Source organism: Pithys albifrons, chromosome 20 (genome assembly GCF_047495875.1).
Source record: "Pithys albifrons albifrons isolate INPA30051 chromosome 20, PitAlb_v1, whole genome shotgun sequence".
Lineage (NCBI taxonomy): Eukaryota > Metazoa > Chordata > Aves > Passeriformes > Thamnophilidae > Pithys > Pithys albifrons.
The window spans coordinates 961,494-986,162 of NC_092477.1; the positions used below are offsets into that span (position 1 = coordinate 961,494).

The 24,669-nt window shown below is 41.4% G+C and overlaps 2 protein-coding genes across 2 annotated transcripts; one reads left to right on the top strand and one right to left on the bottom strand.

The window, feature by feature from the left end:
* Positions 1-1,467: 1,467 nt before the first annotated feature.
* LOC139681358 (arginine-hydroxylase NDUFAF5, mitochondrial-like) lies at positions 1,468-12,757 on the bottom strand. Its single transcript, XM_071574709.1, has 7 exons — positions 12,738-12,757; positions 12,372-12,609; positions 11,940-11,980; positions 11,676-11,739; positions 10,999-11,046; positions 10,792-10,895; positions 1,468-7,840 (listed from the first exon to the last, which is right to left on the bottom strand). Exons 1-7 carry the CDS (start codon positions 12,755-12,757, stop codon positions 7,825-7,827), a joined length of 531 nt encoding a protein of 176 aa, XP_071430810.1. The 3' UTR covers positions 1,468-7,824.
* Positions 12,758-12,805: 48 nt separating this feature from the next.
* On the top strand, positions 12,806-18,013 carry LOC139681168 (ESF1 homolog). Its single transcript, XM_071574397.1, is given in 5 exon segments — positions 12,806-12,887; positions 14,510-14,705; positions 14,708-15,205; positions 16,058-16,200; positions 17,139-18,013. Coding segments are annotated over 4 exon segments (1,071 nt in total). The 5' UTR covers positions 12,806-12,887; the 3' UTR covers positions 17,373-18,013.
* The last annotated feature ends 6,656 nt before the right edge of the window (positions 18,014-24,669 follow it).

Here is a 24,669-nt window from a genome sequence, read left to right on the forward strand (position 1 = left end):
CCCATCAGCCACAGCAAACAATGGAAGAGGCACAACCCCTGTAGCAAAATACCTTGACTGTTTTTAATACCATTAGAACTGCAAAACCAAATTGTACTGTACTTCCCTCCAGTGACCTCAAAGAGCCACACAAGCAAACACACCTCATTCTCAGAAAGGGTGCTCTAAAAACTTGCATAACTGCAGGCAGCTGAAGAGAATGTCCCTCTGAAGGGAACACACCATGTTTGGTACTGTTTGGTGCAGGCTGGAATTAATGGTGCATTTGCTAAAACCTGAGAGCTGTTTCAGGACTGCCAGCTGTGCAAACTAATTACACAGCACAGACCAAAATGTGGTTTTGAAGTTCATTTGTTAGAAATTTCATCAATGCTGTAGTTATAAACCATATGCCTCATTTTATCATAGCTTGTGGTGTAAGAAAGATGATTGTACCATGAGTGGACTTTTAGTTTACCGTAGTAATTTCTTCTTTTGTTTTAAGTTTTGTACCATTATATGTTAAGTGTAGGTCTCAATGGGGCTCTTTTTTTGACAGCTGGTGCCTGTAATTAAGTCATGTAACATAATCTCATATGTGAAAATAGCCAAAGTACATGCTGATTCCAGAATTATTTCAGTCTCATGTAAGTGCTGACCAAAGATTATGTGAAGTTAAACTCAGTGATTTTTCTTTTCTTTTGTTGAGTTTGGGGATTTTGAAAAGAAAAAGAAACTTTGTACATTTTTAATCAAATGTCATAAGAAAAAATGTTTTTCTTGAAGGTCTGTATGACTAAGACAACACATTTATGCAATAAAGCTTATTTTGGGTTGGTTCTTTTTCTTTGAAATATCTGTATTTTTTACACAAGATAAGAAATCTAATATTAGATCTGAAAGATTCAGAGCAGGAAAAAAAAGCTGTTATGGTCCAAACACTTCTTCACTCATATTTAAGGCTATGCAGCATTTGCTGACTTAGTTTCTCCATCATGACACAGCTGAAACATGAGAGTGAAAATGTCCTTACAAAGTTAAAACTGCATCTCTGAGTCTGCCATAAATTAGGTCCAGGTAGGCTGGTCTTGCAGAGTGCTGAAGGACCATCACAATAATACAAGTTTTGTAACTCAGCTCCAAAAAATCTGCGTACACTGAAGAGTAGGAGTGTAAAATCTCCATCCCACCTGAGCAGCAGAATTCTGTCAACACCACCAGTAAAGGTACTTTTGCTTGCTGCCAGTTGCTGCTTTGAATGCCCTTCATTAGGTACACAGTCAAACAATGCAAAAAATGCTTTTTTTTGTTTTGCTTCCCCTAAAGTATTCAAGTTTTCTGGGAAGACATAAGCTATCCTGTCCTTTTATTCTATTTAGAGTTAAACTGGGAATTGCTTTTAATTAATAGACAGTACTGACTGTATGTTTTTTCACCGTGGTAATAGCCAGAGAAAGGGAAATTGGACACATTGGATTTAGCACCAAATTAAGATGAGAAATGCTCGGTTTAATGATACTCTTTGAATTCTGAGTATAAAATAAGAAAAAAACCAGTCTGGACCAGCAGAATTAGCCCTACATGCTCTGTTGGGGTTCTTCTGAGGGGTGGCACTTTAAAATTAATTGCATTAAAAGTCCAGTTGAGGTCTGGGGTTCTAATTGTTGGACACAGTAACAATGGGTTTCCCTCGTGTTTGAGAAATTTTTTCAGCATAAAATTACTCCTTGCCATGCTTTCAAAGGCCCAAGCAAAGATACTTCTGCCACCCTGCTGCATCGCTCTTCCCCAAAATATTCATAAATTAATAAAAGCAGCACAAGTTTTTAAAGGAGCTATACACTTAGGTTTCATTCAAGAAGGAAAATAGGAATTAAGGCATTGTAATTCATGTCATAATAATGAAAGCTCATGAAGGACTGTCTCTGTGGGGAGCAGGGGAAGGGCTTGACTCCTCCCTGAGCAGCAGCAGAAACAACCTGTGATGATCTGACTGTGACCCCCATTCCCATCTCCCTGAGCAGCTGGACGTAGGAAGGAGAGCCTGGGAAAGAAAATCTCTGGTGAAAGGTGTCCCTGCCACAGAGGCAGGGCTGGAACTACATGAGCTTTAAGATGCCTTCCACCCAAACTATTCCACGGTTCTGCGTTCTAAGCCTCAGATCCTTTTACAGCAAAGGGCTCTGGTTTGAATTCTCAAGACTTCTAAAATTATGCACAGTCTCTATGTGACTGTTCAGAGATCCAGGAGAGCCAGTACAGCAAAGCCAAACTGAACAGCAGAAAATGCCAGAAAGGAGTGCAGAAACTGAGTACTTCTGTATTTGTGAAGACACACTAACGCTCTGCAGGGAATCACTTCCCTGCATTTGGGAAGCCTTCGGGTTCATAAGCCTGAAACCCTTGCCAAAGAGGAACAAATAAGACTAGTCCAATAGATCTCAGAAGCTAATAAATAATCATCCTATTATCTTCTAATTCCATACCTTTTGGGGATAGCTAATCAGAGCTATAAATTAAATACTATCTTCTAAGGGATAATAAACTTTTAGCTACCAAAAAGTACCAGTCAAACTTACCATGCTGTAAAAGAAGTTACCATGTAAAATGCAAAAGGTGCCATGCTATAAAATGCGCTGAACAGGGATGCAATTACCCAATCCATCCACTGTTCAGTTGCACTTTCCATACAATACAGATTCAGTGAGTCAGGAGAAAAAAAAACAAACACAGAAACACACACTCAAAAAGCCCCAAATCAAAACTATGAGCTCCTACTTGGAAAGCTCATATATACAAATAGAAGAACAGATGGTTTAGTTTGTTTTGTGAAAGGTGGTAATCGAGGATCGGTCATCTGTGCATCAAACAAGTGCTCTATGTCTGTTGACTCAACAGTGCTATGACAGCTCCACAGCTCCTCCTGGGAATGCCTTCCAAGCTGAATCCTGGAAGAAAAATCATCTGAGGAATGCTTTGTTTGAGGCGTGATTAACAAAACCTCTTGGCAGTAGCTCTGCTACCTTTTGGAATTCCAGAAAGAATTACAGGTAAAAGAAATTCACAGACAAAAAACCCCAGGCACGGACAGGATGCAATGCAAAGTATTGAGTAGACACTGAATTATGACTTTGCCTTTTACTTTGAACTTGGCTATCCACGAAGTTCAGCACTACTTAACCAAATAAATCTTGCTACAGTTGCTGCCCCAGAACAGCAATACTACTCTAAGATTGGACATTCTGCTGTTGAGTCAGAAAAGATACTGACTGGGAATATAATCATCAAATCTGAAGTGGTACTTGATGGGAATTACAATTTTAATTAAAAAAGTAAGAGTGATATTGACATTAGGAAATAACTGCAAGAGTTTTGTGACAGGTACAAGTTCTGCATCAAATTAAAGCAATCAATAGTTCTAGAACTGGAACAAAGCAATAGAGCTTCACAAAAATAAAAACAGAATACACAGTAGGAAAGAAGTGGGAGACTTTCAAACATCTCTTAAGCAGTTTTTGGGAAGAACTGATGCTCTTGACACCTGGATGCTACAGCAGGACATACTTTGTAGAGATGATGGAGGAGCTGAAAAAGGGCTGTTACAAAGAACCGTCTGTGGCTTAGGTAGAAAAAAATAGCAAATCCAGTATCCACAAAAACTTCAAGTTGCTAGTTATTCAACCTGTTACCCAGGAGATTCCCTTAGTAAATTTTTCATTTTGCATAGTATTTCCATGGAATAAGTAATATTTTAATATTAGGGTGCTTTACCTTAGAAGTAAAAAAATTAAGGTTAGAGATTCAAACCATTTAAATTAGTCACTTTTTTTAGGCGGTTAATTTGGCTAAAAAGGTGGCATTTTATACATAGGATCATAGAATGGTTTGGTTGGGAGGGATGTTAAAGGTTATCTTGTTCCAACCCCCTGCCACTGTCCCAGGTTGCTCAGAGCCCCATCCAGCCTGGCCTTGGACACTTCCAGGGATGGGGCAGCCACAGCTTCTCTGGGAAACCTGTGCCAGGGCCTCACCACCCTCACAGGGAAGAATTTCTTCCTAATATCTAATCTAATCCTGCCCTCTGTCAGTTTGAAGACATCACCTCTGGTCCTGTTGCTCCTTGCCCTTGTAAATAGTCCCTCTCCAGCTCTCCCTGTAGCCCCTTTAGGTACTGGAAGGCTGTCAAAATATCCAGTTGAAATGTATCCAACTCCAGCTTATCACAAACACTTCAAGGCCAAATAAAAGTCCCCTGAATTCATCATTCACTGCTCCAAAATAAGGTTCCAAACATTTTTTCCAAGAATGACTTTGTCTCTTATCAACTTGTACCCCAAGAAACATCTCCAAATCATAGGGAAAATGCACATTGACTGGACCTTGGCAAAAAATCCTGGACATCAGCTGTGTCCTGGGTTGAGCCCACTACAAGCTGCTATGATAGAAATACTAGTGTCATGTGTGTCAACAGAATATCCAAAACTGAAAGGGGTGTTTGCTCAAACTCTGTTATGATTGTCTGAAGACATGAAACAGTAACCAGGCAGTTACCAAGAGACATCAGGTGGGAAAGAAGAATCAGCTTAAAAATCAAGTATAAAAAGCACTAAGATTTCTACCAGTGAGAACAGAGCACTGAAGACCTGCTCTGACACCAGGAAGGTGTTCCCTGGCAGCTGAAGCTCTGCTGAAGCCCAGGGGAGCCCCCTCTCCTGCAGGCCTGGCAGTGGGCTGGGGGCACAGGCTGCTCCTGGGCTGTCCCCTCCTGGTAGAGGGACAGAGGTGAGCCTGTACCTGCAAACTCAGTGGAGGAGGTTGCTGTGGGAGGGTGTTTAGGTATCTGAAGGTTTTGTGAGGGTCTAGCAGTCGTTAATTAACCTGTTATATTGCTGCTGTTAATCCTGCATGTATAGTTCATGGCCTAACAGTTAATTACAAGCCATCAATAAATCACCAACTACTTCAATCCTAACTTGATTTGAGCCATGAGTTGTTTTCCCCCACAAGCACATGCACTCCCTCCAGTGTTTTCTGCTTCACACTGATATGTGACATCCAGCTAAACTTAACTCTCTCAGGTTTTTATCTTTCTTTTTTATTCTCTTTTTCCTTTTTCTTCTCATGAGGGCACCCAAGATATTCAGGAAATCAACCCATGAGCTACACAGGCCACATTTGCTTCACTACTCACTTTGGTTCCAATCAAACTACTACAATAACTGCATTCCCCCAAAACAAGGGCTCCAAACCTGGGCCAAAGTAGGTCATGTCTTTGGAAAGTGGATATTAAGTTCTTGCGTTAGACAAATGAAAATTTAAGGGGTTTAACATACATGCTAGCTTTCTTAAATGTGGGTTCTTAAACAGGATGCTCTAATGAATTTATTCCACTAGATCAAGTTTTTGCTTCAGGAAATTCCAGTTAAACACCATGTGAAAGTTTGGGGTGTTTCTCCCCCAGCAACTGACAAAGTTCAGTGTTAGCTCTTCGTTTTTCTAGAAAACATTAAAAGAGTCTCATTCATATTTCCCTTTTAAGCAGAGTAAAAAAAGTACAGTTACATTTAATTTTGTATGGTTCACTCCCTTCTCTACTTCTGCTGATGACATTTTTATAAATTAGAGGTAATGAAGGGGCCTTTCCCATGTTTTAACTGCACAAATTCTAAGAGCCTTTTAAAATCTTAGGGTTTCATCCCTATATCCTAAACAGACTTGCTAAAAACTGTACATTGATAGATCTTGTAACCAAAGGCACAGCCCAAGCAGGCTCACTGATTTGTGACTCAGACCCTGAAATAAAATACTAATATTCATTAAAGAAGATACAGCATATGCCATGAGTGAAGTGTCATGCACTAAGGACAGATTCTTACTAAACCAGAATAAGTACAGAATACTCTGCAAGTCACTGTAACAGAGAACACAATACAAAGAATTAAGTGGGTTTCTTACCCGTAAGAATCCAAAACTTTCAATTCCAATGCTTTGCAATTTACAATTTGCATTGCTAGGAACAATTTCACATAATTCCTTTTTCAGTGTGAGTCTTGGAACATTCAGGCTTTCTAGTATAACTTATTTTAAGAATGAGTACAAAGTGTTTATTCAGACACATCACTGTATTTACATTTTTACACATACGCCTTAAAATTACTATCCCAAGAGATTTTTAATAAGAACTAAACCCACCACAATTGTGCTCTCTTGAATCACTTAGTGCATCTGATAACGTTCCTGGTAAGTTTCATTTTCATTAGGGAATTACTGCAAACAGCAGTTGATCCAGGGAAGAAATGCCCTGCATTGCTCTGTAAGTAACAACTGACTGCGTAGGAGCGAGTGCTTTCCGGTCCATGACCAGTGCAACAGAATATTAACAAAATCGTTACTCAACTGTCTGTTAATCCTCAGCAGACTCCAAACTGAGGAGCTGTTTATTCTCATTCCAAAGCCCTGAGAATTAGAAAGGCTCCCAGGAAGAGACAGTTTGTGGGATACAGGCTGCTGTCTCCCTTTCAGGGCTTTTCTGCCTGACACTGAAGAGGCTCACCCAGAAGAGGAATTCAAGGGAAGCAGAAAATTCATAGCAGGACATGAAGCAGCACATCCTTGACTTCTGCTTCCCAACACAGACCTGCTGAGAGGCATCATCTCCTGACTCACTGGAGAGCAGGAAAATAGTAATGCTTTCACTGTTAATCATTTATTATGTATTTATATTGCTTTAGGAAAGAAATTTGTTGTGATGGGGTGGTAAGGCACTGGCACAGGTTTCCCAGAGAGGTGGTATATGCCCCGTATGTGAAAACATTCAAGGCCAGGTTAGACAACGCTCTGAGCAACCTGATCTAGGTCAAGATGTCCCTGCTCACTCCAGGGGCGTTGCACTAGATGGCCTTTAAAGATCCCTTCCAACCGAAATGATATGGGAGTTAAGAAACACAATGGTGCAACCCTTCTGTATCTGCACCACTGACAAAGAAAACATTTACGTGTCCACAAAGAATGTACTTGCCTTGCAAGTCTTCCATCACCTCAAACAGCCCTGGCTAGTTGACTTGGATTTCATCAGTATCCTAAAAAAATTGAGGAGGTCAGTTTTAGAGCATATCAAGCTAAACCAGTAGCTTTATGTCAACCTTCAGAGCTGCTAAAGGACTATTCCCTGCCCATGGCAGGGGGGTTGGAGCTGAATGATCTTGAAAGGTCCCTTTCAATGTAAGCCATTCTATGATTCTATTCATCTGCCTCTTCTGCTCAGTGTATTTCTCAGAAAAATGCACTATCTTAGCATTTGTAAAAACTTTTGCTTTGCAGCCCAAATACAACTAAATTTTAATTGAAATGCCGTTATTTTCTCCTGGATTTCAGAAGAAACAGCAAGTGTCCAAACACTTCTCAAGCAGGTCTAACATTCTCTGAGACTTCTTCAAGAAGAACATACTAATTCTACTGGGCCATGAGCCAAAGACACATTTCAGCTGGTTCCATGAATCACCACGAAGCCAAGAAGAGCAGCAGTCCAAGCCACTTTAGAATCTTATTCAGTGAGGTGCACAACATGAAGAAGGAAGCAGTTCCTAATACACTGGTAAACTGATTTTCACATTGCAGCAGCTGTGATGTTCTGGGTTGTTCACTCCCATTGTTCTAATTACCACAGTGAGGGTGTTAAAGCCAGTCCTGGCCAGCAGGTGTCCCAGATCGGCGACGGCGGCGAAGGGGGGGACACGTGTGGGGAAAAGCCTCCCTCCCTCTCGAGCTCGGCCAGCTGCAGGGAGCAGCGCAGCTCGTACAGCGTGTCCCCCCCGAACATGGCCCCGATGAACAGGCCATCCGGCTTCAGAACGTGGTGACTCTGCAACGCACAAAGAAGAGCTTTATGGGCTTTGACATCAGGTTTATGTCATTAAGTTCTTAAGTTCTCGCTTTTTAATCAACTCAAAAGCAGCTGTTTTAATAAGATCTTTGACTGTATTGGACAGGGCAAGCTGTGCCCCAGCTCCTCGTAATACTGGTAAACAAATGGTCTGTCTGAAGAGACTCATTTCCTTAAGAAAGAGCGAATCCCCAGAAATTACACTTAAAGGCAGGAAACCGTGGAAATTGAGGGTAAAACTCCTTTCAGCAGTATACTCATAAAATAATATCCTCAATTAATTTACTTCTGAAAATTGGGTAGATGAAGATAGTAAAAGTAAGCAGAATCTTTCTCAGATAAGAGCAATAAAAGCGCTTTTTAATGGCTCAGTTTAAATGGAGGCCTCAGTGTTCAGCAGTGATCTTTCCACTTCTCAGAGTCAATACAGTAATGCAGTTTTTATTATGTCTCCTCCTACTTATTTTTAACCAGCCAGAACAGTAACATCACAACCCCAAGCTGTTTGTCTGCCTCCCAAGTTCTTGTCCCTTTCCTAGTGAAAAGGCCAATAAAGTCATGCTTTCTTTTTTCCTTAAGAATTGGCAATGATCCCTGGTTTAGATATCCAGAAGAGCCCTGTTCGATAACCAGGCTAAAACGACAGCAAAAGCTTACAGCAGTTTTGAAACAGAAATATTTTCAATTGTTTTTAAATTGAGCATTAATCAAGCTATCTCTTTTATGCTAGTAAAAAAGCCTTTAATTGACAGGTACAAAAATCAAGCAGTTAAAGGCAGTTTCCATTAAAGCCAGTGGTACCAACACAGGAAAGGAGCATCCATGAGGAAAGTCGGCCAAGAAACCCAGTTCCCTCCCCTGTGTGGGACATTATAATCTATCAGTTGCATTTACTGTGAGGCTAAAAATACTTGACACTCTCTAGAACACTTAAACTCCAGTGAAAATTACATACTTCTTTCCAAGGATTTTTTTTTTAAGTACTAAAGCCATTCCAATTTATTTTTATTATTTCCATAACTGTGGGGTACTCCTCTTACTACCAACAGCTGATGGAATGGTACTGTAATGACTGATCGATCTGAAATAAATTAAAAACCAACAAACTCGTGAAAACATTGCTTGGTCTTGCTCCAAAGTTTTGATTTGACTAAAGTTTACACCTCCAGGAACGGGATGAAGTAATCCAAAATAAGACTTGTTTTTTCAGTAGCAATTTTGGTTTTGCTGTAGTTTGGGATTATTACGTAAATTCTCTCCCCTGCCACTAACTGCCCATGCCAGCAGTTAACAAAAGAAGTAGTTAACTACTGATCACTTGGATGGGGGCAGGTTTGTCTCTTTTGTTTTTTGGGGACATCTTTCTTTTCTTAGCTCGGTGGAAGGCAGGAGCGGTGGCTGCCGGGGAGAGAAGGGGCTCTGCTGGCACTGCTGGGGCTTCTGGCTGAGCTGCTGCTTTTCTCCTCGCCGTGGCTGTTTCTCCCGGTTCCTGCATCCGGGATCCCGGCCTCTGTTCCAGCCTGACCACCGCCCGCACCGACCACCGCCCGCACCGACCACCGCCCGCACCGACCACCGCCCGCACCGTCACGCCTGCCCGCCCCGGCTGGGGCAGTGGCCCGGGAGAGAGAGAGGCTTGTAGCTGCTTTTGCAGGACACGTGGTGGTTCCCCACTTTCAGCTTTCTTTTTCCTTCATCTGGGACAAGAGACACAGAGTTCATCTGAGAGCTCACCACTCGTCTGTCTCGCTGGAGAGGGACTGGGAACTACTGGGAACTCACTCCGCAGCCAGCCGGGCTGTGACATTTGACACTGCTGAAGTATAACTTTCCTCCTGGAGGAAAACCTGCTGGGTTTTGTTGTTGTTTGTTTTTTTTTCTCTCTCTTGTGGTGTTGGGGAAGCGGGTTGCACTAGTCTGTTTATATATAGCAGTTAAGAACAGTTATCCTTCTTCTATTAAATTCCTTTTTTTCTTAAATTTGATAAAGAGTGGCGTGATTATTGTGGAGAAGGCCCCTCCCCTGCTTGTGGGTAAACATTTTGGTTTTTTTCCCCTCAAACTAAAACAGGTTTTCTGTCCTTAACAAATATTTGCTTCATTTCAAAATCAAAAAGCCTTTCTCTGTGTTACCTCAGGTATCATAAGTTATCTCAATCACAGCTGTTGAGAATTCAAAACATTATTCAAACATGTTGTCTCACTTATCTATTCCAAATTGATTTGAGGTAGTAAATTAGTACCAGCATCAACTCAAAATGGCAAAAATACTGCAAAAAATACTTGTGTGAAACATCAGCTATTTCTGTGCCTCTTATTTGAAAGATCTGGAAATGTAGAGTGCTCTCAATTCAAGTGATGGCAGGTGCTGACTTTGAGTATTTATAAACAGTTTCTTACCTCTTTAAAAGCTTTAGGAAGGTCACTCAGCCAATGCAAACTGAGATAATAGAAGCATACATAATAATAATATAATAATACATTTAATAAAATTTGGGGAATGCACCTGTTTCATTAACTAAGGAAGTTTCAAAAGCCAAAGCCAGAAACAAGTTTCTCAAGCTGAAGTAGTTCTGAAAAGCCTTCCTAAGAGTGATATGAAACAAGACCAAAAGTTGGTAGAAATATGTTGGTTTTCCTCTTAGGGCTTTTAGTTAAATTCAGAAGGTGCCAGTCCTGGAGACCAGTTTGTGAAAATGCAGGAAAGAGAGAAACTACAAGTGTTTTGAAGGAAAACAAACTAACCAACCAGGAAGAAGCACCAGGACAGCAATTTTTCCTAACACTTGCTCATATCAACTATGCAAATATACCTTTTATTGCTCTTTAATGGACTATTAATATTTTTGTTTAATTTTCTTAAAGCTACTCTGAAAAGAACATTATTTAACATGTTTAACAAAACAAATAAATAGATGATTAATGCATACCTTAAGCTGCTAACAACCAGATCAAATGTGTCTTCTTTGAAAGGAAGGAATTCCTCATCAGCTACAACTCTGACCGTGGGGATTTCAGTTTCTACAGCATTTTTCTAAGATTGGATTAGAAGAAAAACAACATCAGGAACTCAGTTCTTCTGTTTTCCTGTGTTACAGAACTGAAGCACATTCAGTGGCATTAACAAAGCTACTTACCAAAGCATTCTCTGCCACATCGACTTGGGTAAGTTTTTCAACTGTTTCCTGAAATGTAATTTTAAAAGTCTATTAGATACTTAAGTTGTTTTCTGAGCGGACTAGGTAATCTTTTGGAACACTCACACCTCCTCATATTAAGTTAAAAAGAGTCTTTTCAAGTCTTGCTAAAAACTTTATATAAAGCAGAAAACATTTTTCCCCACCCAACATGGCACTTTCTCCCAGGGAGAGCAGCTGAGGCAGAAGTGGTAACAGAAAACACACTCTGTATTTCTAAATACAAGTTTAGTTAAATACAAACCAGGGATTAACAGCCCAGGAAGCACCTTTACTTAGTGTGGGTTCATGAAGGGGAAGCTGCTCACGGTTTAAAAGTTTTCGTAATTATACTTAAGAACTGTGTCCAATAGATTGATCAAAAACATCCATATTCCTACTCAAAACTAAAAGTTAATTGTCATGGAACAGAGAGCTTTCCCTTGCACTACCATTTGTCAAGTTTTCAGTGCCAATAAATATCAAACAGCCAGGACAACACACAGCTTTGGATTTTAATGTGAATTGGGGAAGATTTAACTCATCGAGACCCACAAGATTGGATTAAGTTATAATAAAGCCCTATTTGAGAACAGAGGGATATAAATGCACTCATTTTAAGAACAAAGAGCCAGTACCTTGGTTAAATGCTGAGCTATGCAACCTCTTCCAGAGTCAACATCCAAAGCGAGAGGAAACGTTCTAAAGGATGAGATTAGCAACACGAAACATAACCAAGACTTAAGAACGTTTGAAGTTTTAGACTACATTAAGTTTCACCTGCAGATTTCCACAGGCCTTATGGAACGGCCCATGGCGCATCCTCGTGTGGACCGCGGGAAAGGCGCTGCCCACCAGCGGTGCCGGGCCCGGGGAATGTGCGGGACTCGGCCGGGGCTCACCTGGTGATGTCAAACACCCTGTCCGCGATCCTGCCGCCGACCTGGGGAGAGAGCCTGCGGTCAGAGCCGCAGGATTAATGGCTGGCAAAGACCTCTGAGATCATCGAGCCCAGCCTGTGACCAACCACCACCTGGTCAGCCAGACCGTGGCACTGAGCGCCACGTCCAGTCTTTGCTTAAACACCTCCAGGGACGGTGACTCCACCACCTCCCTGGGCAGCTCCTTGCAGTGTCCAATCCGTCTTTCTGTGAAGAAATTCCTCCTAATGTCCAACTTAAACCTCCCCTGGCGCAGCCTAAGGCTACAACCTCTCGTCCGGTTGTTCGTTATCTGGGAAAAGAGTCCAACTCCCGCCTGGCCAAAACCTCCAACCAAGTAGTTATAGGAGTGGTAAGGTCACCCCTGAGCCTCCCCTTCTCCAGGGCAAACACCTGCAGCTCCCTCAGCCGCTTCTCACACGACTTGCGCTCTAAATCCTCCACCAGCTCCGCTGCCCTTCTCCGGACCCGCTCCAGCCCTGCGAAGTCCCTCCCGAACCGAGCAGGCCCAGAACGGGACACGACACCGCAGGTGCCCCGCACCTCCTCCCGCAGGTAATCGCACTTGGCGGGCTCGACCCGCAGCGCCGCCCAGTTCTTCTGCTTCCGCTTCAGCCGCCGGTCGAAGAGGCTGAGCGCGCCGGGCGAGGCACCGGCGGGAGGAGAAGGAGAAGGAGAAGCGGCCCCGGCCCGCAGGGGCAGCGCTCAGAGCCGGACCCGCCGCGCCGTCCTCAGTGCCGGCCGTGACAGGCCCCTCACGGCCCGCGCCCGCCGCGCATGCGCACTGACGGCACGGGCCAAGGCCCGCCAGGCTCCCGTAGCGCCGCCGGAAAAGGCGGGAGCGGCGGCGGCGTGGTGGGAGCTGAGGGGCTCGGCTCGGCTCGGCTTAGCACGGCACAGCAGAGCACGGTGGGTGCGAGCGAGGCTCCTCTGGGGCTCCTGCCGGGGCTATGTCTGCCGCTGGGGTCGGGGAGGGAGCGGGAGCTGCAGCGGGGTCGGCGCACCCGGTGCTGCCGCTGGGCCGAGCTCGGCAAAGGTTTGTGCGTGGGGCTGGTGGGAAGGCACGGAGGGTTCTGTTTGGGGCTCTTTGTGGTGTGTCCGCTGTCGCCGAATCACAGAATGGTTTGGGTTGGAAAGGATTTTAAAAATCATGGAATAGAATCGATTGGGGTGGAAAAGATCTCTGAGATCATCAAGTCCAACCCTTGGTCCAACTCCAGTCCCTTTACCAGATCATGGCACTCAGTGCCACGGCCAAGCTCAGTTTAAAACCCTCCAGGGATGGGGAATCCACCCCCTCTCTGGGCAGCCCATTCCAATGCCTCATTACTCTCTCTGCAAAGAATTTTTTCCTGATCTCCAACTTCAATTTCCCCTGGCAGAGCTTGAGCCCATCGTGCCCCCTTGTCCTATTGCTGAGTGCCTGGGAGAAGAGACCAACCCCCACCTGGCCAGAACTTCCCTTCAGGGAGTTCCAGACAGTGCTGAGGTCACCTCTGAGCCTCCTCTTCTCCAGGCTGAACACCCCCAGCTCCCTCAGCCTCTTCCCGTAGGACTTGTGCTCCAGTCCTTTCACCAGCCTCATTGCTCTTCTCTGGAGCCAGTTCATCCAGTTCCAACCCCCTGCCATGGGCAGGGACACCTCTCACTAGCCCAGACTGCTCACAGCCCCATCCAACGTGGCCTTGAACACTTCCAGGGATGAAACAGCCACAGCTTCTCTGGGCAACCTATGCCAGGGCTTCACCACCATCACAGGGAAGAATTTCTTCCTAATATCTAATCCAAACCTCCTCTTTGTCCGTTTGAATCCCTTCCCCCTTGTCCTGTCACTCCAGGCCCTTGTAAATAGTCCCTCTCCATCTTTCTTGTGGGCTCCTTCCAGGCACTGGAAGGCCACAATTGGGTGACCCGAAGCTTTGTCTTCTCCAGGCTGAACAATCCCAGGTTCTCTCAGCCCTTCCCCACAGCAGAGGTTGCTGTGTGAGGAAAGGCTGAGAGAGCTGGGTTTGTTCAGCCTAGAGAAAAAAAGGTTCAGGGGAGACCTTATCCCAATGTTCCAGTATTTAAATGTAAAGAAGGTGGAGACTCCCTTTTTATAGGGAGCCACATGCAAAAGACACGGGACAATGAGTCCAAGTTACTCCTGGGGAGATTCTGATTAGGCACAAGACAAAAAATTCTCCTGAATGAGGGCAAACAGCCGTTGGAATAATCTCCTCAGGGGAGTGGTGGATTCCCCAGCAATGGACCCTTGTGAGATCTGGCTGGGCAGGGTGCTGGAACATCTTGTCTAGGCTGAGCTTTTGCCAAGAAAGCTGGGACCAAATGATCCTTGAGGGCCCTTCCAACCTGGTGGTCTGTGATGCCATGAAATTGCCATTTGTGCCTTTGGAAAGAACTTTTTAGGCATAGGTTAAAAATCCGACTTTGCTTAATCCTTTAGGGTTTTTTTCCAGTTACGTATCTAAATCTACGTTAATTAAGGTTTTCTTCATCAAAAATATTTGGATTTTTTTCCCATATTCTAGATGGCCAAGTCTTCAACAAGATCAAAAATGTCATCCCAGGAGGAAATCCTGAGCCATGGGCAGTTCAGCCGCGTCGCGAGGGATCCCGGGTTTTGGGAGATGCCTGAGAAAGAGCGGAAAGTCAAGACTGACAAGCGATTCCGAGCCATGTTCCATGACAAGAAGTTTAAGATGAGATACACTGTGGATAAAAGAGGCCCCCTGTTAACTTCTCCACTACGGAGAACCTCAAGAAGTTTTATGCCCTGTCAGAATCTGACTCTGATCTTTCAGAAAGCGAAGAACATGCTGAAAAGCAGAAAAAGAAAAAAAAAAAGAAAAAAAAAGGTAAAGGAGAAACAGATTCTGCAGAGGTACCTGCTGGTGATCTCCCAGGGGAGGAGAAGAAAATAAACCAAAAAGGAGTGGAGCAAACATGTGAAGCGGAGACAGAAGTAAGTGACCTTAAAGAGGAAGGAAAAAAAAGCAAATCTAAATTCAGCTTGAAAGAGGACTCAAAGAAAACTGCAGGGGAAGTTGATCCCTGTCAGGGAAACAAGGGCCTTTTACCCGAAGGGGGAAACAAGCAAGGAGATGCATCAGGAGGAAGATTGACTTCAAATCAAAACAAGCAGAAGTCTTCACAACCAAGTGGTATTGAATCAACTAAAGCTCCCAGGAGGGACCTTTCCCTAGGAGGGAAAATAAAAGACTCAGGTTAGTTGTTCAAATAACAAGTGGCATTCATATGTGTTTACCTGGATGTTGGTGCTCTCCATAGAAGATCATCTGCAAGATCAGTTATAAAAAGCTGCCTGACTCAGGTTCAGTGTTGCTGAAGGATTGGAGTTGGTCAGCTCTGTATAGAATCATTGCTCATTTTTCAGTGAGATTGTGAACATCCCTGTCCTTTAAATTGCTGGAGGTGAAATTGTTGGTTGGAAAAGTAAGGTATTTAATAGCATATAGACTATTGTATGTATCAAACCAAACAGCAAATGTGTGGCCTGATACCATGAAGGCTTCAGCACATCAGTGTGTTGACTGAAAGTGTAAAGGTGCCAGTATTGAGCCATTAATATTAGAGAGGGGATTAGAGAGAAGAGATGACTTGAAGAAAAACTCCCTTTAGGTTGCTTATACATGTTTGCAGCCTACATTACTGAAATCTGGGATATTAGAGAGGGGATTAGAGAGAAGAGATGACTTGAAGAAAAACTCCCTTTAGGTTGCTTATACATGTTTGCAGCCTACATTACTGAAATCTGGGTTTTGCATGTTAATTTTATACATATAATTAGAATATGAGAATATTTCATTAGGTTAGGATACCATTCTGGGTCTAAAGAGCATTTGAATTAGATTAGACCAGACTAGACAAGATGAAGAAGCAATACTGATGTTTTATGTTATTTGCACTTCCCTGGTGTTATTTGTTCTTGCATCATTGCACCTTTCAGGGGTCTTGTAAATCTGAATGAAGAAAAGCTGAAGTTTTCCTTCTTGTAAAGGATCATGTGCAATTCCACCATAAATAGAGGTATCTAATGTTTATTTCTCTGTGCACAGACACCCGTGATCAAAGTGTAAAAAATAAAAGCCCATTAGAGGAAGAAACTTCTGCAAGTGAGGGTGCAGAATCGGGAGAAGAGGAGCAGAAGAAGATGAGGAAACAGGCGAGGAAGAGGAGCCAGAAGATGATGGAGAAACAGGTGAAGAAGACAGTGATTCAGAAGATGATGAAGACAGTGATAGTGGGCCTGATCTAGCCAGAGGCATAGGGAACATTGAGACCAGCTCAGAGGATGATGAGGATTTAAACGACCTGTTTCCGAAGGAGCTGGAGATCGAACATTCCTGGCGTGAGCTGGACGAGGACGCCCCTCGTGGAGAGGAGGTAACAGCACTTTGCACATGGGAAGTTGCTACATAACAAACTCAGAAATGTTATGAGTTCATCATAGCCCTTTGTCAGTGAAACAGTTTGGGGAAGTATTTTTTGTAAAGGTTTTTCAGCCTTTCACTTACAGAATGCAAGTAATGATGAAAGTGTCCAAGTTTGAGTTTTCCCTGTTGTCTCCCTTTCCCTCTAAGCACACTTACCTGTAGATAAGCTGTCTACAAGTGGAAAAAACAAACAAAATCGAGCTTTTCATAAATTCCAGAATGTAAATAATACTGCTTTTGTTCACTGCTGATTTTTTTTCACTTTTTAAAAGTCTAGTTATTTAACTCAACACTGTAAGAAATTATGACTTTATTAGACAGCGAAGAACGACTTTACAATTAGTGTATAAGTAATGACAGTGCTCCAGTGCTGTCACAATACCTTGATGCTGGTTGCTGTTGTGACTAACAATATGAGATGATAACAAAACCCTAAGTGCTGTCGTTGTCACTGCAGTCCTAAATTGTGATTGGTGCAGTCTCTTTTGTGGTGCTTCACTATTTATGTCTTTTTCATCTGCTCCAGTAGTTGCTGCTTCTGATCTTTGCTAGTGTAAGTGATAAAAGGTCTTGAGGAAAATGCTTCTTTTATTTTTTTCAGTAAAGTTTATTGCTGACTTTGATTTTTACCACAGAGTTCTGCCACAGAATTGTGTATTCCCCATAAGTCAGGAACTAAACCTATGTCCTTTTTTTTTCTCAGATTGCAAGTAGATTGGCAGTTTGTAATATGGACTGGGATAGGCTGAAGGCAAAGGATATGCTGGCTCTATTTAGTTCCTTCACACCCAAAGGGGGAACAGTATTTTCTGTTAAGGTAAGACACGGTTTCAAAAAGACTTTACTGTTTAAAAAAAAAAAAAAAGAAAGATCCAAAAGAAGAACAACGCCAGACAGTTCTGTGGAGAACCAAAAGAGAGATGAACATGTTAAATGAGAAACTGTGTTGCAATTTAACTTGCTGTGTGAGAATCAAATGTGCTGCTTTTCAGTAATGGGTATGTGTTTGGTAGAGTTCAAGGCCAAAGCATTCTCATGTTTATAAGTTTGGTTCTAAGTGCTATTTTTCTGAGACTAATAGTGAAGTTCTCAAAGTCTAGGAGGGGGAGATTACATTTCCTTTTTCAGTTTAATTTTCAGTGGTCCTTATGGTAGGTAATCCCACGTTAAATCTGGCTATTTCTAAATGTATTCCAACCCTTCTTACCACTGCATAACACTCACTGTTTTTCACCACTTTTAAGTTACTAATAATCTGGTGGTTTTCTGGTCAATTAAGTTACACTTTTCCATAATTAGTGTCTGCCTCCAGCTTTCTGAGAAACGTTGGTCAAGATACCCCTTTCTGAAAAGGGCCACAGTGGAATGAACAAAGTCAGGGTTCCTGTTCTTCATCTGTCTCAAAATAATTTTAGTGGGCAGTTTGGTTATTCTACTGTCTCTTCCATACATTAAAATTAGGATGGTGTTAAAGCTTATGGTATTAATTCCTTAACCGATTTTAAATAAAAAACAAAGTCTACAAGCCTGGTGAGATATTTTTTTTCCTAGTTGGTGTACATTGCAGCACTACAGTTAAAAATCTAGTTTTGTGTTGTTGTATTTGTAGATTTATCCTTCAGAGTCTGGAAAAGAGAGATTGAAAGAGGAAGAAGAAAAAGGACCTGTGGAACTGTTTGAGCTTCCAGAGAATACCACAGAGAGATACAACATGTTTAATTCTCAGGGAAAATCCCAATTACTCCTGTTTCCAGAAGCTTGTATGTGGAAGTCTCCTGTGGACACCTTAATTTTTTAGGTTTTTCCAGTGATGTTTTACAACTGGCCCTGGTACATTTTCAGTGCCTTTGATAAATGCATTGTGATGAAACTTGAGGAGGTTTGCTTGTTCGTAAGCAAATTCAAAATTCTTATAATGCAGCTCATTGGAATAATCAGTGGAATGAATGTGAGCTTAGCACAGCATTTCTGCTCTACAAATTGATGCAGTAAACTCCCTTTGGTGCTCACTGTCAAAATTCTGAGCTGTGAATCCACAGGGACCTTAATTTAGGCCAAGAATTCCAAGACTGAGGTTTCCTGAGTGCTTTGAGCAGCAGTTCTGGCTTACCAGGCTGAGCTCCTCAGTCCTACAATTCTCCAGGCATGTCTTCTGTCACTTTCTTTTTCCCCCCCAGCTTTTGTTACAGGTTTTGCTTTTATATTTTTCCTGAATTTCCAGGTTTTTGGCAGCCTGACTGGGGCCATATTTGTCCAGGACATCCTGCTGGACTGCCCTGCATTTAGAAAATCTGGTTGCTTTTAAAATAGAAGGCAGATCCCTTTGAAGAAATGTGCACCAGGGGAGTGTATGGTGGACTTAGAGCACAGTCTGCAGTCACCTTCCCTGTGTGCATCAAGGTGCATCCTGAAGCAGAGTCATATATAAATTGTACACTTAATAAAACTGAATATTTTATACTATAGACATCGGTGGAACCTCATGCTGCTCAACATTGAGTCTCATAAGATCGAGAGAGTGTTTGATTGGTACCTGGTTTTAATGAGTTTAATTACATAGTTTGCAAATGAAAAACTGTAAAAGCCAGCTCACCTGACTGTGCTGTTTTCTCCACTTTTGCAGGATTTATAGGGAAAAACTGCGGGAATATCAGTTGAAGCACCTGAAATAATTCTATGCAGTTGTAGAATGTGATTCTCTTGAGACAGCCAATAAAATTTATGAGGAATGTGATGGACTGGAATTTGAAAGTAGCTGTTCTTTCATAGACCTGAGGTAACTGCACTGGTGATGTTTTCACGTGTTGGGCTGGGGAGGGAGAATTAAAGGCAGTTTTCAATAATTCTGAGTAAATTACATGGACTTTATTCTGTAACCAAAGTGAGATATGGAGAAAAATTGGGCACATGGTGAGTTGTTAGGTTTCCCTTTGCTTCTTTTTTCTCCTTTCTGGCCATTTTTATTGGCATAAATAAAAAATGGTTCTCTGCATGCAGGTTCTCTGCATGAAGAGATTATTTTCAGAAAAACCAGACAAAATGTTCTGGTTGCATCTTCAACCTTTTGGTAAGTGAAGTGGTAGGATTTATGAAAAAACCAACATACTGTTGCCTTTTTCTTTTTTCTTTTCCCAAGGGTCCAGAAGTGGCATTTTTTCAGGCTTGCTTCCCACAGGGCAGGAATATTGCTGCTGTTGTCCTGAAGCTGCAATAGATAAGTTGGTTCCTATGAAGGAGCTGAAGCTCTAATATTTCAAAAGTCACGTTTGGGGAAGAAAGGATTCAAACTTATTACTTGCTTCATTGTTAGTATTTCCTTTTGTTGCAGAAAAGCTTTTCAGTTTGAGCACAAAAGTTCCTAAATCATAAAAAGCTGTGACAGAAGCCCTGTTTGTGCACTGGGGCCCATGTTGTGGGCACTCTTGGAAGTCAGTGAAAGTTGAGGTTTTTGCTTTGAATCGTTTTCTAGAGGAACTTAATTCATTTGCTTTGAACCATTTTGGAGAAGATGATCTTTGCCAAGTGAGCATGTAACTTTTCACCATTTTAAACATAGATAATGTTTTACAACAGGCACAGCTGTTTGCAATTCTACAGTGATTTTCCTAATCTTTTGCTTTGTTAAATTTTAATCTCTCAGAGTGTACCAGGGTTTTTGGTTTTTTTTTAAACCAAGTTCTTCAATTGTTACCCATGACTTTGGTCTTTTGAGCAGTTTTTTCCCTACTAATTATCATTTTGAAGCTGTACCAGGCTTTCCTAAAATGCTTTGATTTTTTTTTTAATTTATCTGTTTCCAAATTCTATTTTACTCACTTTTTTCTTTTTTAATTTTTAATATTAAGCTTCCTGAAAAGATGTCTCTTATAACAAAGGAAACCACTCAAAAAGCCACTCCTGCCCCTGTTTATACCAAAGTGAAAATTGATTTACTTCCCAACAGAGCGTTGTTACACATGGAAAACCTCTGGAATAGCTGTGCAGAAGCCAGGCAGTTCATCTTACACGTGTGGAATATTTGCCCATTTGTTCCCTTTTCAGGCTTGCCTACTTCTTGTAGCAGATTCTTTCATGCTGATGTCCCACACTCCTGAAAAGCTTAGACTGTTTATACCATGAAATTTCCCAATGTATTTGAAGAATGTTTTGTTTGCCCTTAAGATTTATTCCAGACAATGTTACATTTGATGAGAAACCAAAAGATGCAGCCTCAGAAGTGAATGTAGCTGCTTATAAGCCGAAGTATTTCACATCTGCTGCTATGGGGACGTCAAAGGTATCTTTACAATGGTTTTATAATGTTTTTCTAATTTGTTTTGTCTTGCTGTCAGCTTGTAAATTATATATGTAGCAGGGAAAAGATTCCTGATTCTCTCCACTATTTCAAAATAAAGACATCAAACACGTTAAAAGATTTAAGTGTGTTACAGACCTACAAGTTGCAGCCCTGTCCTGGAATTGAAATGAGATTCAGCATCTGTGTTACAAATTAAATACTGTGTTTTAACCTAACACAACTTGCTCATGAAATTACTTTGTTATTTACCGTTAAATCTTTTAATTTGCCAAAAGTGGATGTTTATGGGTAAATCTTTAAGGCCTTTCTGGTGGTAATGCCAGGCTTAAAACAGTTGCTTCCCCTCCTGGTAGCGATTCACCCCTATCCTGTCTTACTGACAGCCAAAACTTGCATCTGGCCATGAAGGGAACCAGATTGGAGAAGGGATTAGTTGAGAAATGAGTCCTTTGTGCTGGATCATTTCTCACTCGGATCTGTTCCGTGTCCCAGCTGAGGGTGCAGTTGTGTAAACGCTTTCATTGTCCGCGCTGCAATCCCTGTGTGATTCCAGGAGTGAGTTGGGCTGGAAAAGAGAGGAGCTGGTGGCTGCTTCAGCACCAGTATCTGCTGCCACAAAGGAAATTTGGCTTGCAGAGGTTTTGTGTTGTGTGACCTGCTGTTACAGTCTCTTCAGTGCATGAGGAGATTTTTTTATATATCTCAAACTCCTTGAAACTCACCGTGGAATAAATTCATAAATGTTAAAGTTATTTTAGTAAATGGTTATTATAGCTAATTATTGTAGAGAGCTTTACCAACAGGTTTGTATTGCTGGTATCAAATAATTTTCCCTAAAATTCAGTGTTACAATATTTAGTGTTAGTGTTCCAGCTTCTACAACTGGCATTGTTGTTTTTAAGGTAGGTAACACATGGGACAAGACAGACCACGAACGAGTAACATCACTCAGCAGAACTTTCAACAAAGAGGAACTTCTTGACATGGATTTCTAAGCCTATTTGGCTTCATTAAGTGAAGAAGAGGAAGAACAGCAGCAAGGTACTTTGCTAATGAAAGCTGTCCACAGAGTCATTGGCTCCAGTGTTTTCAACATGAGTTATTTAAAGATTTAAATTCCGTATCTCCAGAAAATGCTTTGAATGTCCTCTTTTACAAGGACAATATTATTCTTGTAGTATAAAAGCTGTGGTCAGGTTCTGCTGTGAAAATTACCTGCCTTTCCTCCAGACCTAAACAGCTCTGAAACTGGTGTGTGTGACTTAAAGGTGGAGGGAAACTGGGGGGAGCACGTTGGCATTTTTTCCTCCCTCTTTTCAATTAGGAAATAAGTGGCTTAATGATAGAACATTGACTGACTGACAGATGCTAAAATTTTTTTGAAAGATTTTTAAGTTAGGCCTGTTAGCATGGAAACTGGAGTTCCTTAAATTTCCTGGACCTTGGCATTCTTTTTCTTTTTGTTTGTTTGAGATAAATACACTTTTCCAGTGTTGTTTATACATGATAGGAAAAATCACAGCTGAGTTTTTAAAATGGTGTCTCTAAAGCCACCGTTGATATTCATTATGCAAACCTGATTCTGATTCTCTCGGCGATTATTTTGACCCCAAAATTGTGACATTATTTTTGAAGATAGAGTATGTTAGCTGAATTTGAAGTTTCATCTTACTTGGAAGATTGTTAGTGAGAGTTTGACTTCATATCGTCACCCCAGCTTCAAACCAGCTCTCTGGTTTTCATTTCTCTACTGCAGAATCTCTTTATCTGGTGTAATTAATGTTTGCATAATGATTATAGTTTGAGGCATTTCAAACATCTCTCAAAATGCCTCAATAAGGCCTATTTTTCTTATTGTTGATATGATAAATCCGTTTATTAAAAAAGTTACTTTCCATCATACATTTGAATGATTGTGGCTTTTCTGTTCATTCAGTGCTGAGTGAATGAAGATCTGCTGCCCTTCTGTGAACTGAGTAACACTCATCAAAAATGACCACCTGGTAGGTGATCTGGAGTGATCCTAATGACTGAGCCCCTGAACAGCTGCTTTCTGAACCTCTGAGTGTAAAATAATTTTATTGCTTTTTATTTCTCCTTCTACCCTCTTTGTCTTTTCTCAGCATACATTGGCATCTCTTTGTCAAGTTTGGCAGTACCTGCTTTAATCTCTTAATTTCTGAGATTAAATTATAGAGCCATAGAACTGGAAGTATTTTCTTTTCAGAGGAAAAGTTGTAGTTTGAAATAAATGGTTAAGGACTAAATGAACAGTACTATTTTTCAAATGCTTTTTGATTCATGTACTTCTTAAGACTATAAAGAGAATTTCATCTAACTTTGTAAGGTACATAAATCTTCCGTGTGGTGCGCCAGTATGTAAATTCCCGATTTAACTTGCTTGTTTTCATTCTAAATTCATCATGCTTTTAGTAATATATATGTAGCCTAAATTACAAGGCAAATAAAATTTCATTCAGCCTGAATCAGGTCTTTCAAGCAGATTTATCCTGCTTTAAAGCAGGTTGTTGCAATCAGAGGTGAGCATGGAGCATGGAAAGGAACATTACAGATTTTCCTGGTTACAGAGTTGGGAAATCTTTTGGCAGCAAACGCAGCTTGGCAGTGTCTTGGCAGGATTCAAGTTCATTTGTTTTTCGTCTTACACAAAAACTCACTTACAAACTGTCCCATTGTGAGCTTCAGTGAAGTCTGGAAATGAGAGCAGGAGGTGCAGGGGAAGAATTCCCATCTTCTATCACATACAAGATGACCGTGATGTTAAAGAACAGCATCTGTGACAGGGCAGTGAGGAAAGCAAATACCCCTGTGAGCAACACCTCAGAAATTCTAAAGAGCAAAACTCCACTGTTGGGAAGGAAAAAATACTGACCTTAAAGTGATCTTACCACAGTAATAAATGTTAAAGCTGGAAATATCAGGATTCTAAGCATGTTTGGAAAAGTAAGTTATCAATAGAGGAATTACGTTGTCATGTCTTAAATGTGTTCCTGACGTTTTCTCCATCCAGTTATGTGATAGGATCCTGACAGGATCCCATCTGTCAGGATTCCATCCAGCAGAATTATGTGGCACTGTGCACAAATGGGAAAAATCAATGTCAGCTGCTTGAATGGAAATGTAGGAGTGTGATAAGGAGGGAAAAAATGTCCTGGACTTTTATTCATATTTTTTAATCTTATCAAAATGTTTTATTTATCATCAGGTTTTTGTTGGCCTGTTCTAATCTGGGTTTTTTTATGGAATTTTTCAACTTAAAATATGTGCATCTTGAATGTTAGTATTACTATTATACAACAGTTTTGTAATGTCAAGTCTTTCAATGACATGGACTGTTGTGGTTCATTGCACAAAGCATCTCCTTTACATTGAGTCTCCTGAATTTTCTGTTCCTTGGGTTCATTCATTCCAGTCAGGAAGTGCTTGTGGCGTTCACCAAATCCAGCTCATAACTGCTGTTGGGACCATGAGCACCAGGGGCTTGATGCCGTGGCATTTGAAACAGGCTTCAAATTAAGCATTATGGGGTTTAGGCCTGAGCTTTGAATTTTTGCAATAGGTTTTTTTAATCTTTGCAAGAGCAACATCTTTTCTGCTGTGCTGCTTTGCACGGCACACAAATACTGGAACAGACCATATGACAAAATACCTTTATAGGTGTATTTTTAATTAGCTGGTCTTGATGTTGTGATCACAGAATCATAGGATATCCTGAGTTGGAAGGGACCTACCATTAGAGCTTAATATTAAATAAAATCAGACCATTTATTAAATCTTGTTACAATCCTGAAATACATTTGATGCAATAACTGACAACATACATAAATTTAAATGCATATATAGCATTTTATCAGTTGACAGGGCAGCCTTCCTTTCTCTCTTAATAATGAACAGTGTTCATATGTGTTTATATTTG

What these genes read in the sequence shown, in the direction of transcription:
- LOC139681358 (XM_071574709.1), bottom strand. Translation starts at nt 12,757, where the DNA reads ATGCGCGGCGGGCGCGGGCC. An exon ending in ATGCGCGGCGGGCGCGGGCC is followed by an intron (nt 12,610 to 12,737) that starts GTGAGGGGCCTG and finishes CGGCGCGCTCAG; the next exon opens with CCTCTTCGACCGGCGGCTGA. An exon ending in ATGTGGCAGAGAATGCTTTG is followed by an intron (nt 10,896 to 10,998) that starts GTAAGTAGCTTT and finishes ATCCAATCTTAG; the next exon opens with AAAAATGCTGTAGAAACTGA.